The following is a 14,502-nucleotide window of genomic DNA, read 5'->3' as shown; positions in this document are numbered from 1 at the left end:
GGGGAAAATCCCCCAAATCCTTTTCTAAAAATAGGAAACGTTTGTGGAATCGTTCTTCTAGTAGTCTACGGCGTTATAAACGTGATTAGTTTGTTGTAATGCGACTCATTCAAGGTAGAAAGAGCCTCGGGTGACATTTCTCGCCGTGCGGGCATTTCTGGTCCTTGTCTTCATCCAATCTGCATCTCAGACATTTACGCCGCAACCTACCTCCATAGCTCCTCGACATCAATGACGCTTGACTTTCGAGGCGTGCCTATACAGTTTTTGATTGACAGTCCGCCGAACAATCCACGCGTTCGTTTTGCAGCGAGTAGCCAATCATTGGCCTTAACAGCATAAACCAACGTTTCAGCACGCTCCGTTTAACGGTCTGTTTTGAGCCAGGAAAAAATTGGCACAGAGCACTAGCACAGCCTGCTAACATATACTTGTGATAACACGCCATTTGAGTGAGTTTAGCAGTAAGAAGAAGGACATTCTTACCTTAGTGACCAATATCTGGGTATGTAGTCGGTCAGTGTATGTGTATGAATGTGGCTTTTGGTGCAGGCTGGGACGGCAGCTACACAGGGATTAGCTGTACGGGGAGCTCCTGCTAGCAGTGCAATGCTGACATACCTTCAGACGGCTTGCTAATTATCTCATAGACGGGGATTTTGGTGTGACTTCAGTCGGAAACATCATCACCATTCATACGCGGACTGTATTCCAAAGCCAAGACCGGTTTAAATAGTCCGATAGTGAAGCGTTTGCGTTAGCTGGCTAGCTGGGTAGCCTGCAAGTGCAAGGTTAGCTGCTTAAAACGAGCTACCTGGACCCGTGAACCATCGAAAGAGGTAAGAAACACAGTTAAACACTGCGTTACTAAGTTAATAGTGATTTTAGAGTGATATTTAACAAGCGTCCGGTCATTTAAAGCAGACTGACCAGCCATTTATTTAAAACTAGAGATCTATGCACTCTAAAAGATCAAAACCACTTAGGTCGGTTTGTGTTTATAGGCAGTTAAACTCGATCGTGCTTTGATTAAGTTACAATCTTGTCATTCGGTTTCTGACATATTTGCTCATTTGAGGTAACGTTATTCAGAAAGGCCGCCTTCATGTCGGTATGGGATAATGCTGTGAAATGAACACCGGTTGTTCACTCTGCAGTGATGTTTATTATATTTTCTTCATAAATGTTGAGGTATATTCACCTGTGTAGACAGTCTAATCAGCCTTTGATGGGATGAGAACATCAACTTACTTTCCAAATTTGAGCAAAAGCAAATAATTAGTGTTGAGTTTGTCACCTTCAGGTTTTCTTTGGCTTTTGCCGGCTTTAACAAGTCAACAGTCTTGTTTATTGGCCTTGACTTTCAGGCTCTTGGGAATGCAATATACTCCACCTGTTTTTGTTCCACAGCTGCAGTCATGCGTTTCACGGACTGGCAATTGAGGCTTTTCAGGCACACTGATTCGAACTCTTCCGATCTCCTGGTTTTCTGTCTGGTAGTGTTTATATGGAGACAGGACATACTTTTATCTGTCAAGGACATGCATTTCATCAGAAAGCAAGATCATACCAAGATCATACCAGCCACTTTGTGTGTGGAAACAAAAATGTAGTTAAACCTTGGGCAACGTCTCTTATGCATAAAAATGTTTTGGATAAAGCATATTGGAGTATGTAGAAGGAAAATTTGCCGTCTTTATAAACTCCGATCAGATTTTGCTTTGTCAAAAACATTGTGTCAATGTAAAGGACAACCATCAGTATAATGGTTGTAATTTGAGTCAGGCGTTCAAATCAATGAGAGCAGTCAATTTTATGTTACAGGGCCCTTCCTTATAAAACAAACACAGATTCAAGCTGTTGTCTCCCAGTATGTTCTTTAAATTCGAAGCTTGTGAAGTTTGAGATGTATTATTAAAAGTGGTTTCTTTGGGGTAAAAACATTTTTGCTACTCACGAAAGCGTTGGAAAAGCATTACGATACAGTCAGGTGTGTCGCAGGCAGCAGATTTTTGAACCGTTTGATTTTGAAACGAAATAGGCTATCTTGGATAAGGAAATTGCATGATTATTAGATTTAAAAAAAAAAAAGTCAAACATTGCTAATCGTTAATTTGCATGTCAAAATTTGATCAGTCCAGTGAGAGCTATAAAACTCATGTTTTAAGCTGCTTTTCCACTTTCTCTGACTTTCACATGTGATTGTTTTTGTCTTCACAGAGAGTTACACAGAGCTCTCAATTATTCTTAAAGCAACTGTTGCTCTCTGGTTATTCACCATTGCATGAATATATCCATTAAAATTCCCAATACAATTGAAAGAAAACAACTTTGCACAGTCGCAACAAAACAAATTCTGTATTTTGCTAGGGTATTTTACTGGAGGTTGTGAGGAAGTCAAGGTATCCGTTTGTGAGCCGAAGCTTAACTGAATGTGGGTCATGTTGTACAACAATGATCCTACGCTCTTAAGTAAATGTATAACCAAACCGCTTCAGCAGATGACATTTCACGCTTTAGAACGGCCAAGTCCAGGTCCTGACTGTCCAGGTTCTATTTCCTCGCGTGAGAAGTTTTATAGTTCAGTCTATGAAGAAGGTGAGCTTACATTTTATGTTCATTTAATGGACTTAAACATTATCACAGTCCTTCTCTTACTGATGTATGCTAAGGCCTTGTGTATGAAACCTTGAACGTCCAATAAACAACTTGGTATCTTGAGCGTTGATTTATAATACTGTTAGATGAATGGGGAATAAATCCTGGACCGTGGTTAAGTGTGCAGTGCTTTGTTTCTCAGCACTTCAAATCCTAGGCTCGTACTGGCAGGCCGTCTAGGGCCATATTAGAGCCACCATAATGTAAACACATCTGCAGAATGGAAAAGCATTCGGCTGTTCTTCAAAGCTCACTTTTACGTAAGGGTCTCGTGATCTTAAGTTCATCTCTGTTTTGGTAAGGCATCCATATGAAAAAACAGATCACTGAAAACTTGTCAGTATCTAAAGTTCAGTTGATGTTATGAATAATTTCAGATTGGTGACCTTCTATATTATAGTTTGGGTTGACAATATTAAATGTAACTTACTTTTCTTAAAACGACTTGCTCTTGTTTTTCAATTCACAAGCAATAAGGATGGCAGAAACACTTCCCTGCGTGGCTTTGCCTCCAAAGTCCTTTTGGTTTATGACTGGTGTTATGACAGCGTCACATTTATCAGCCTGATAACTGACAGTTACACACTCAGTTTTGAAATTTATTAGCAAAGAGTGTTTATTAGGCATAAGATCTTGCTTAAATGTATGTCATGGCCTATCGTTTGGCTGTTCCCTTTTGCTTTGTATGTTACACAATTAGCCATAATTTTTTGATGCCAAGGGCATTTGTCTTAAGCTCGAGGCACACCGCACGATTTTCGGCTGTCCCAGACGAAAGATTGGCATCGTGAAGCAGTCATGGCGAATCAGAAATCGCCGCGATTATTTCACGATGCCAGTCTTTCGTCTGGGACAGCTGAAAATCATGCGGTGTCTCTGGCTTTATTTAAAATGACTTTAGTCTATATTGGGCTCGCATGAGAATAGTGTTTGACTACATAAAATGAATGTATTGTCGTGTTATTGTACATAAAAAAATTTAATAGTTTTTAAGTGGACATTTTTCACTGAGGTACACTTTATCTAATTCCCTACCAATTGTTCTATTAAACCCATGAAAACAAAAAATTCGATGTATACCCAGTGGCAATTGCTTATCATAGCCACTTGATATGCAACACACATGTTTTTGTGCAAATTAGTCCTTTTATTTTGACTTTTAAAGAAGGCAAATCTGGAGATTCAACTCAGGTAGGTAAGAAACACAAACGATATCAGGCCAGGGCAGAGCAGATGTAATAATGCGAACTTTCAACCTACCAGATAAGTAGACTTAAGGGAATATTTTATGTCTTCATTACACTAACTTTCAGACGAGTCCACTTCTTCCTTGTCAGCAGATAAGAGGTTTTTAATTGGTAAATGATGTTTGCTTCTCATTGTTGGAGGACTCTGGTGATAATGATGCGAGTTGTCATAATGACAGCACTTGGGTTTGCATGGGTAACTGTAACTGTGAGGTCTCTCTGTTAGCCAACACCCCTTGCAGGAATCCAGAAGAAAGCGAAAGGCCCTAGATCATTAACTTTGAGCCAGTAAAGGTTCGGGTCAGTAATACAGTAATATATTGTACAGTCATTTAAATAAGTGAAAAGCCTTTACATTGTAATGCATATGTTTGCATTGTAGTGTGGATTAAAAAAAGTGTTATACTGGTTGCTAATTTTAATCTTATTAATGTTAATTAATGAATGCGTGTTTTAATATCTAATACATTATGAGTATTTATAAACTGATGATACAGTAATGGCCCCCCTTTTTACTGGTCTCCAGTTAGATTTCTTTTTTTGGTAAGCTGGATCTGAAATTGATGTGTGTCCAAATGTAGGACACAGGGCAGAACAGAAGGTCACATCCATAGACCCCCTGAAGATACTCTATGGAGAACAAAGTGTCTGCGCCTGCTGTGAAATTAATCAGCTGTCTGTTACTCTCATCCGGCTCCTACCATAGCAAAGTGTCAGGATGTTAACATTTTAGCTGAAAAGATGGTGGGTTGGGAACCAAGAACTCGTTATTATTTAGGATGCATGATTTTCATTACATTCTTCATTGCAATCTTTTTAAGTATTTAAAAACATGGCATGGTAGAACCAGTGTAATCCAATTCATTTTGTTTTGGTTTTTGTTTAGTTTAGTTTGGTATCCCCCCCCCCCCCCCCCCCCCTCTTTTTATGTTTTTTTCTTTTGTTTTAAATTTATTTTTTATTTAATGTTTTATTTAGTGTTTTTGTTATTTTTGCTTGTTTTATGATTTGGATTTTATTCTTGTTTTTGTTTTATTTTTGTTATCGTTTATGATTTGTTTGTTTTGAGTTTTTTTTTTTTTGTTTTGCTTTTTTGTTTTGTTTTTGATATTTATTTTAATATTTATTTAGTGTTTTTTATTTTTATTTTTTCATTGTTTGGTTTCATATTTTGTGTGTTGTTGTTGTTGTTGTTTGGTTTTGTTGGGGGTTTGTTTTAATTTTTGCCGCTCATTTTGTTCAACGTTACACACTGCTACTCCTCATTTTAGTGGAGATATGGCCTTTTATAAACACGTGTACAATGTGAAGTCCCCACCTCCTTCTGCCACTCCTCCACTTCCTGCTCTGCCTGGGAGGAGTACTAAAGCTTGATCACTTCCTGTCCCATCCGTCCCAAGGTAATCCCAGTGCATGGCATTCCTGTGGGTGTGTTTTGAGCCCTTACGTAAGGCTGAGAAGCCTCAGGGACACCAGCCTAAGTTCAATTTAACCTGTAATGGCCCACCGCTGTTGACTAACATTGAATTTGAAAGGCCAGAGCAGGTAGAGTTTGAGAGCTCGAGTGCATGTCTGTCCTGATCATGACTGAGTTAGGATTTTAATTCGTAACAGACTTTTCATCTAGAGCGTGTCTATGCTGCCTTAAAATGCCTCCTCCATAGGAAGCTCATTTGCTTTTGTCATTTAGATTGAATATTCTGCTGCTCAGTAAAGCCAAGCATCTGAATAGGTCTTCACTGCCATTCACAACTCCTCTCCTGTGGCCTCATGGGATAGTAAAGTGTCCATTGGATGCACACTTCAAAATCTCAGTGGTTTTCTGCACATTATCCCTGACTGTTCTGTTTTCCTTTCTTTGTTGCCCATAAACTCTCTCTGGCACAGGGCTATGTCTTCAGCAGCCACCACAGCTCCGTCGGTGGATAAGGTGGACGGCTTCTCCAGGAAGTCTGTCAGGAAAGCCAGGCAGAAGCGATCGCAGAGCTCGTCCCAGTTCAGATCTCAGGACAAGCCCATAGAGCTGGTGCAACTGCCTCTGCTGAAAGGTAAGCTGTGTTTACGTGGTCAGATGAAGATAATGGTTGGTGATGTCAGAGTGCTTTGAGCTAGTTTTATTGGTCTGATAGAGCTGATAAGGTTGGTTGTACTCTAATAACGAAAAAAAGGAAAGCGACACACTGAATGCAGACAAGCTGTCGCTGTGTGACCAAGTGGAAGAAATGTTTAAATTTTCAAGATGGGATTGTTCTGTTAAGTCTGTGTCATGTTGTCCCATTTTTATGTCTCTCATGCTTACCAAGGCTGTTATTTACTTGAAGATAACCACAGTAAAAACAGTAATATTGTGAAATATTATTAACATTTTAAATAAATCTATTTTATTTTTATATAATCTGTTTTCTATTTATACATAAAAGTCTTTATTTTATTCTGAATATATTATTCAATTGAATTATTGTGATAGTTCTTTTTCAGCATTATTTCTTAAGTCTTCAGTGTCACATGATCCATCAGAAATCATTCTAATATGCTGATTTGTTGATTATCAGTGATGAAAGTTGTGCTGCTTAATAATTTTGTGGAAACAGTGATGCATTTCATCAGGATTCTTTGAGTAATAGAAAACATTGTAATAATCATTATCACTTTTGGTCAATTTAATGCATCTTTACTACTTTTATACAGCAATTTCTTAAATTTATATAACTTTAACTGTTTTAATTTTTAAAAAGTCAGCTATCCTAAAGTAGGTTTCATCACATTAATGATGAACATATTCATATTACGCTAACTTTTGAAATCCACACACAGTATACACTTTACAAACAGTATACATTTATGAACAGTGAAACAGTTGTTTTAACATGTAAAACTTAACAAACTTCTTTAAGGTTTTGCTGTAAAAGTGAGCATATGCTGTCTTTGTGAAGTGTTTAAATATTGTCAGTAAAGCCACATACTACATGAACATTGCCACTGTAAGTGGTTGGTTATGGCACATATATTACTGTCTTGAATGGCTTTTCAAAATCAAGCCCCTATCAGCTTGAATATTTAGAGGTCAAATGCCAGATGGACCTCCAAGCTAATATGTGAAGTATTTTAGGCTTCCTACCAACAGTCCTGAAACGTGAGGCAGATTACAGTAGGAAAGTCAAGGCGGTTGATGTAAACCATTTGTGGAATTTTAGTACTCCATGGATTATTTTGTATGAAGTCTTTCTTTCTGTCGGTTTAGATGTTTCTGCGCAGGAGCAACCAGAGCTATTCCTCAAGAAACTGCAGCAGTGCTGTACTCTGTTTGACTTCATGGATACACTGTCTGACCTCAAAATGAAAGAGTATAAGCGGTCCACCCTCAATGAGCTGGTGGACTACGTCACCCTCAGCCGGGGCTACCTGACTGAGCAGACCTACCCCGAGGTGGTCAAAATGGTGAGATTAAGAGCACACTATGTGACTGAAAAGTTTCCGTGGTTGTCTAATTTATATGCCTATATAATTCAGAGATACTTCAAGTGTTCCATTTTTTTTTCATTTGTCACAGGTGTCCTACAATATTTTTCGTACTCTTCCGCCTAGTGACAGTAATGAGTTTGACCCAGAAGAAGACGAGCCCACGCTGGAGGCCTCATGGCCGCACTTACAGGTAGAGAGCCACAGCCAGTATCAAATAAACAGGAAATAATCACCTTTTTTTAAAAAAAGTAATGCATTTAAAAACAGACAAACGTCAAATATGTTTTTAAAAAAATCTAAAAATATGGGCTTTAAAAAGTCTTAAGGTTGAAATAATTGCAAGGTTTCATTTCAAGGACAAGTTTTCTGATCTCTCTCTTCCTTTTTTCGCTTAAGCTCGTTTACGAGTTCTTCATTCGCTTCTTGGAAAGTCAGGAATTTCAGCCCAGCGTTGCCAAAAAATATATCGACCAGAAATTTGTATTACAGGTGAGTGATTGTGACTGTGAAATGTACTTTGACTTCTCATCCTAGTCTAAATCAAGTGAAGCCATTATTGCCAGTAAAACAGCACAGATATAGCTGCCTGAATACTTGATTCTGATTGGTCATTAGTGGCATTTTTCTGTCAAAATATTTTTTGCATTTTTACCACTAAACTATACAGTTGACTTTTGTCAATGATAACCAGTTCCAAATAGTTTTTATTTGTATTTTTAATTTTTTTTAGTAGCTGTGTATTAAGAAAGGTAATATGCTTTTTTTTTTTTTTTTTTTTTTTTAATGAGTCGTACACATTGCTCATATAGTCAATAAAACTCCTCTTGCGAACTTCTAGCTCTTGGAGCTGTTTGATAGTGAGGACCCACGAGAGAGGGACTGCCTGAAGACAGTTCTGCACAGAATCTACGGAAAGTTCCTCGGCCTCAGGGCCTTCATCCGCAAACAAATCAACAACATTTTTCTTTGGTAAGTAACTCAAGTGTTTTTGTTGCGAATATACTAGATGAAATATTAAGTTATGCTGATATTTTTATTTATTTATTTTTTTTTCTCTCTCCTGCTCTGACAGTTTTGTATTTGAGACAGAGCACTTCAATGGCGTAGCTGAACTGCTGGAGATTTTGGGAAGGTGTGTCATATTTTAGGACTCCTCCTTTGGTTGGCAGTGATGTGGAGAAATTTAAATCAGGAAATAGAGAGTTTGGAAAGACATGAAGGGTGACCCACAGAGGTCACATTTCTGTTTTATTTTACTCCACCCTGTCCTCAGTTCTGAGGCATATAGAAGTTTGTGTCTCCTGCGTATGATCGGTTTCTTTCATGGTTATCAATGTCAGATCAGAAGTCTCACACGTCTCTGGTTTTACAGCATCATCAATGGTTTTGCGCTTCCTCTCAAAGCTGAGCACAAACAGTTCCTGGTGAAAGTGCTGCTGCCTCTGCACACAGTGAGGAGCTTGTCTCTCTTCCATGCCCAGGTACAGACAATCAGCTTTTTGATAACTTGTACACATGTCTGTGCTTGCTCGCTTACATTTCAGGGCAGAAGAAACAGATTCCTTGTTTCCATGCTTGTTTATGACAGTTTATGAATCTAAACATTTGAAATGCATTTGTTAATCTGAAGTCATCTCTTCTTCTAGCTGGCCTATTGTATTGTACAGTTCCTAGAGAAAGATCCCACGTTGACAGAACCTGTAAGTCTTGTCACCATTATCTTCCTCATTCTTAATCAAGTTCCATCTTGTTTCTAAAGGATTTTCACTGGTTGGCTTCATTGGGTTTTTTGTAGGTTATCAGAGGCTTGTTGAAGTTTTGGCCAAAAACATGCAGTCAAAAAGAGGTAATGTCTTAATTTTATGGAAAGTTAAGTTAATCCATTGTCCATTTTTTGACTTGATCTCAGAATTAAACTCTTCAGCAACTTCTACCAAAACATAATATATCGTAGCAAGTGAGAAATACTATGATTTCTTCCACTAAATTACTTTCTTTTTTTTCCCCAAGAGAAATGCTTTACATGCTTTTCCTAAATGTTTTTGTACCCTTGACTGCATTGTTTTCTTTTGTAGGTTATGTTTCTTGGAGAGTTGGAGGAGATTTTAGATGTGATTGAGCCCACTCAGTTTGTTAAGATCCAAGAGCCTCTCTTCAAACAGATTTCTAGATGTGTGTCCAGCCCCCATTTTCAGGTAAACGCACCCCACCCTAAGTCTTCCTCACAAACCTTGCAATGTCTTGTAATAGCCAGAAACTTAAACAAAGATTTTCGAAAGCAAGTTCCCTTCTCTGCAGCGTCATAGCTTCTCCATTTTCTGTTTACTAGTGAGAGAAACCGTGCTCTGTATTTGCTCACATATGCTAGTCTATTGTAAAGATTAGTAAGCATGTTTGATCGTTAATATCACGAAATGTTGGGCATACGATCTATTAAATCTAAAACAAGACATACTTTGCTCAAACAAAATCAACTCTGCTTCCACTAGCAAGTTTTAGGGTCAATTTTCAGTGCAAAAGAATGCTTCAGGTTCTGCAGCCTAAAATCCCAATATAGAACACTACTGATATTACAATATTTTAAATGGTTTAAAATGAAGCTTGTATAATGTATTTCAGGTGGCAGAACGAGCCTTGTACTACTGGAACAATGAGTATATCATGAGTCTGATTGAGGAGAACTCTAGTGTCATCCTGCCTATCATGTTTGCCAGTCTCTACAGGATCTCCAAAGAGCACTGGAACCCGTGAGTTTTATATTGTCATTTATTTATGTGTTTTTTTATTTTAAGGAGGTCATATGATGCGATTTCCAGTTTTCCTTTCTCTTTGGAGTGTTACAAGCTGTTTGTGCATAGATGAGATCCCTAAAGTTGCAAAGACTGAAGTCTCAAACCTAAAGAGATATTCTTTATAAAAGTTAAGACTCGTCCACGCCCCCCTAAAATGGCTCATTCAAACATGCCCCCACATGTCTACGTCACGATGTGGAAATATTTGCGTAATGCCGCCCACATGTTCATGCAAAGAAAGAAGGTGTGGTTTCAGTAACTGCAGTAGTGTTGATTCAGCCATGTCAGGGAGACGCTGTGTGTTTTTATGCGAAAGCAATAGCACTTTATTTGGCCTTCCGAAAGTAGATGCAATTAGGAATCATTGGTTAAGATTTGTTTACAACACAACAGCACAACCCAAATGTTTGAATTTGTGCAACGCAGTTTATGGACGACAGTTTTGTGAACCTAGTAGAGTACAAGGCTGGCTATGCACGAAGGCTATTTAAAAAAAAAAGAAAAGAAAAAAGGGTCAATTCCGACTTTGCTATGACAATCTGGTGCTTCTGAATCAGCGTTATTATTTTAAGTATTTGCTATTGACTGTTCAAATGCCGAGTTTTGCACGTATCATGTCGTGTGTGTGTGTGTAAGGGGATCAGGGTCACATCACAGCGGCGTGTTTTATTTCTGTGATGCAGTGCTGAAATTTCAGCATCATTACTCCAGTCACATGGTCCTTCAATAAATCATACTAATATGCTGATTTGATCAGCGTTTCTTCTATTTAACCTTTAACCAGGCAAGTCAGCCTGGCAGAAAATTATTTCATATATATCATTATTATACACATACAATTCACCAATACACACATACACAAAAGTTAAAGCATTATCAATGATTAAAACTAGGGATGCAACGATACCATTTTTTCAGAACGATCCGATCCCGAGTATCCGCCAATCCGATACCAGCACAGTTTTTTTTAAATCGATGTAGAATTTCTATACTTCTGTGTGTCGGTGTGTGTTACTCTTTTGTGTGTTAAACACAATCTACTACATATAGATAACTTAATTTTAATGAAAAATAACAAATGAAAAAATATATAATCATAATCTGACAAAAATACTATTATAAACTTGGTTTATAATAAAGAAAAAGATACTCTAGAAAAATCATGGGTGCACAATAATTTTATAAAACCTAGTGAAACATTTTTATTTACAAATAAAAGTGAATAAGTGTAGGACTAAATCTGGTGAAATTATACACATTGCTCTTTGAATTGTTGTAAAATACATTCATGAAAAAACAAGCAAATACATTTATATATAAATATATAGGCTACTATAAAATTAAAAGACATTTCTTTTAAATCTATAGCACAGTAATGAAGGCAGTAACATATGATAGATAGGACAGAACAAGACTGTTAATAATCATTCATTACGCAAAAGTATTATAATATGTAATGCTCCAATATAGAGCAGCAGAAAGCGCTTATGCGCATCCCGTGCGCAGAATGATGCGCTTGAAGCGACACGGAGTCACAGCGCGCAGCCCTCTGAGTCCGCATAGAAACGTTCAAAGAAACTTTTCTTTTAACCGTTTTAAATCTCAGTAACTGTGTGCTCTTGAAGAGAGTTTGACTGTAGTAACCGAACGCGACACTCAGTTTGATTGCTGAATGGAGGATGACAGACAGCCGAGGCGGAGAGAAGGGTTTACCTGAACTTGAATTTAAAGATTTAAATATTCATCTGTACCTCAGATTAAACTATGGAACCGCTTCAGAACACTTGAAATATAGTGCACAAAAACTTTATGGTGCTTTCTAATGTTTTTGTGCCTTTCGTGGGGCTTAACAATAACACAGAATAATATACGCACAATATCGGATTTGGACCGGTCTCGTCTGACCGATACCCGATCCGCAGAAAATGACCGTATCGGAGCCGATACTGAGTATCGGATCGATGCATCCCTAATTAAAACAGTTGTGTATAGTTTATGGAAACCATAGATTTTTTTTTTTTTCAGGATACCTTGAATAGAAAGTTCAAATGAAAAGCAATTATTTGAAATAGAAATCTTCTGAGACATAAATGTATTTACTGTCATTTTTGATAATTTATATATAGAATATAGCCCTACTGGAAAAAAAATCACTTTTAAAGTGCATATTGTTATTAACCTTTTTATCAGAAGGTCTGATCAATACTAAGCATGATCTAACTGGTATTGACGCTTTGCACTCATTCCTGCATTTTTGACACAGTGGTTTGATGTTCATCATGTCTTTTCTCCACCATCAGGGCAATATCAGCTTTGATCTACAATGTGCTCAAAGCATTCATGGAGATGAACAGCGCCTTGTTTGACGAACTTGCCGCCAATTACAAATCAGACAGGCAAAGGTAAGAAACAAACAATGTATTGTTGTAAACTCCTGCAGTTTACACAGCGGCTCAGATAACCTCTACCTCTCTTTCCTTTAGGGAAAGGAAGAAGGACAAGGATCGAGAGGACCTATGGAGGAAGCTGGAGGAGCTGGAGCTCAGACGGGGCATCCAGAACAGTGATGGCGTCATTCCCACCTAACACGGACCTTGTCTCCGCCCTTCTGTGTGGCCTCAACCAATCCCTTTTTACTCTGCCACAGGGACCGTCCCCTATTTGCTTCTCATGCTGCGTACTTTACCGCACACTCCCTCGTTCATTTCCTTCCTTTCAACAGCACTGTAAATAATCCTCTCCCTCTTTCCTGTATCATACTACTACACTGAAAGGAAGAAGAAAAAAATGAAAATTTGAAGAGAGACTTAATGTGCACTCCTTGTTGTAAAAAAATATGGTAAAATGATAATCAACTATGGTCAAAGGATATATTTTAAAAAACCTTTTCAGTTCAGAAATTGTTCAGCGTCTCCTTGTCAGTATATTATTCTCAAGGAGGTGCCCTGGGACTTTGGGAACTGTGCTCACCCTGCGATTAAAGATGTCTTATGTGAGGATCCCTTCGCCACCACATATCTTTTTTTTTGTCCCGTATGAAGAGAGACTTTTCCATCTAGACATAATGTGACTCAAGACACAAACCAGAAACCCATGACATGAATATAAGGAAAACGGGAGTGGAGAGGAAAAAAAAAACATTGAACATTCTCTCTGTGGTGTGCTTTTTTTTTTTTTTTTCTTTTACAGGATGATCGGCCCAGTCCTTTACTGTACAGTATGGACAGGTGTCCATAACTTAATGTGTAAGATGGGCCGCAGTCGGCTACAGTGGTTACCTTCGCTCAATAAAGAAGAGAAACCTCTCTGAGGACCTTTATTTTTTTAACTTGTGAACCAGGTAATGATCTGGTCATAGTTTCATGCTGTCTGCTGTGGAGACTCTTGGGAATTCCAATGTGGAAATTCAGTAGTTACCAAGAGTACATCAAGCTCGGTTTCTCCCGACACTAGCAAGGACTCGTGGAATTTCAGTGGCACACAGTGTTCAGAGCTCATCCAGTGTTTTTAAAACCGTTCAGTGACATATATATTTCGTGAAGAATATTCTGGACAGCTTCTCATGGGCCACCCAGATTTCCACTGCTCTGCTTTGTTCGTTTTGATTTCAGGGTGGGTGAATGTCATCTGCATCACCGAGCTGAGCGAGACGAGGTTTTCCTTTCTTTTCATGGAGTGTTTGAAATGAAATCCTGCTTATGGTGGGGTTTTTAGGGCCTATGTAGGTAAACTCTGATCCAGTAGGTCATAATCTCTCTTCTGAAATACCAGCCACCAGGGCAGGTTAGAACTAAAAAGCACTTCGAGTTATAGCTCATTAGTTGTTCTCGTGGGACTTCAGCCCCTTCTCTTCTTTTATTTGAAGTCCCAACAATCGTGGTTGTGGATTTTTCATGTGAGGAGGATGTATTTTATGATATTTTATTTTTTTGGCTTAATCACGTGTCTCTCTTTCTCTCTCTTCCTTGTTTTAACTCTCCCAAGCTCATTGTGTGTTTTATGATTGCCCAAGTTTGATATGTAAAAAAATTCAAAAGAAAGGGTTTGATGAATAGAATAAATCTAATTATTTTAAAAAGAAAGAGATATTAAATAAACCTGTTTTTTGTGATAAACTTGCTTGCCTGCTTTGTTTTTCTTAATTGCTTTTGTAAGTTTGTGTAATATCTTTTTTTTTTTTTTTTTTTCTCAAAACTACACATGTATCAGTTTGATCTGATTAACCCATGAGCCTGAGTCATCGTCTATTATTATTATTAGAGTATAAAAAAATACATTTTGATCGGAGAAACTGTTGATTTAATAAGAGCATTAATGTGCAGTTTAGATCCAGTAGGTGGCAG

At 38.0% G+C, this 14,502-nt stretch overlaps 1 protein-coding gene across 2 annotated transcripts; it reads left to right on the top strand.

The window, feature by feature from the left end:
* The first annotated feature begins 260 nt into the window (after positions 1-260).
* LOC306879756 (serine/threonine-protein phosphatase 2A 56 kDa regulatory subunit epsilon isoform-like) lies at positions 261-14,271 on the top strand. Of its 2 annotated transcripts, none has more exons than XM_079432933.1 (14): positions 261-839; positions 5,793-5,953; positions 7,147-7,343; positions 7,456-7,557; positions 7,764-7,856; positions 8,206-8,336; positions 8,440-8,499; positions 8,740-8,848; positions 9,014-9,067; positions 9,163-9,213; positions 9,443-9,562; positions 9,987-10,114; positions 12,460-12,561; positions 12,643-14,271. In XM_079432933.1, exons 2-14 carry the CDS (start codon positions 5,797-5,799, stop codon positions 12,743-12,745), a joined length of 1,407 nt encoding a protein of 468 aa, XP_079289059.1. In that variant the 5' UTR covers positions 261-839; positions 5,793-5,796; the 3' UTR covers positions 12,746-14,271. The 2 variants fall into 2 exon arrangements, with proteins under 2 accessions (XP_079289059.1, XP_079289060.1); XM_079432934.1 differs by having other exon boundaries at positions 375-505.
* The last annotated feature ends 231 nt before the right edge of the window (positions 14,272-14,502 follow it).

Source organism: Barbus barbus (assembly GCF_936440315.1).
Source record: "Barbus barbus genome assembly, chromosome: 14".
In the NCBI taxonomy this organism is placed as follows: domain Eukaryota; kingdom Metazoa; phylum Chordata; class Actinopteri; order Cypriniformes; family Cyprinidae; genus Barbus; species Barbus barbus.
The sequence above is the reverse complement of the archived record's forward strand: the minus strand, read 5'-3'. Positions and strand labels throughout refer to the sequence as shown.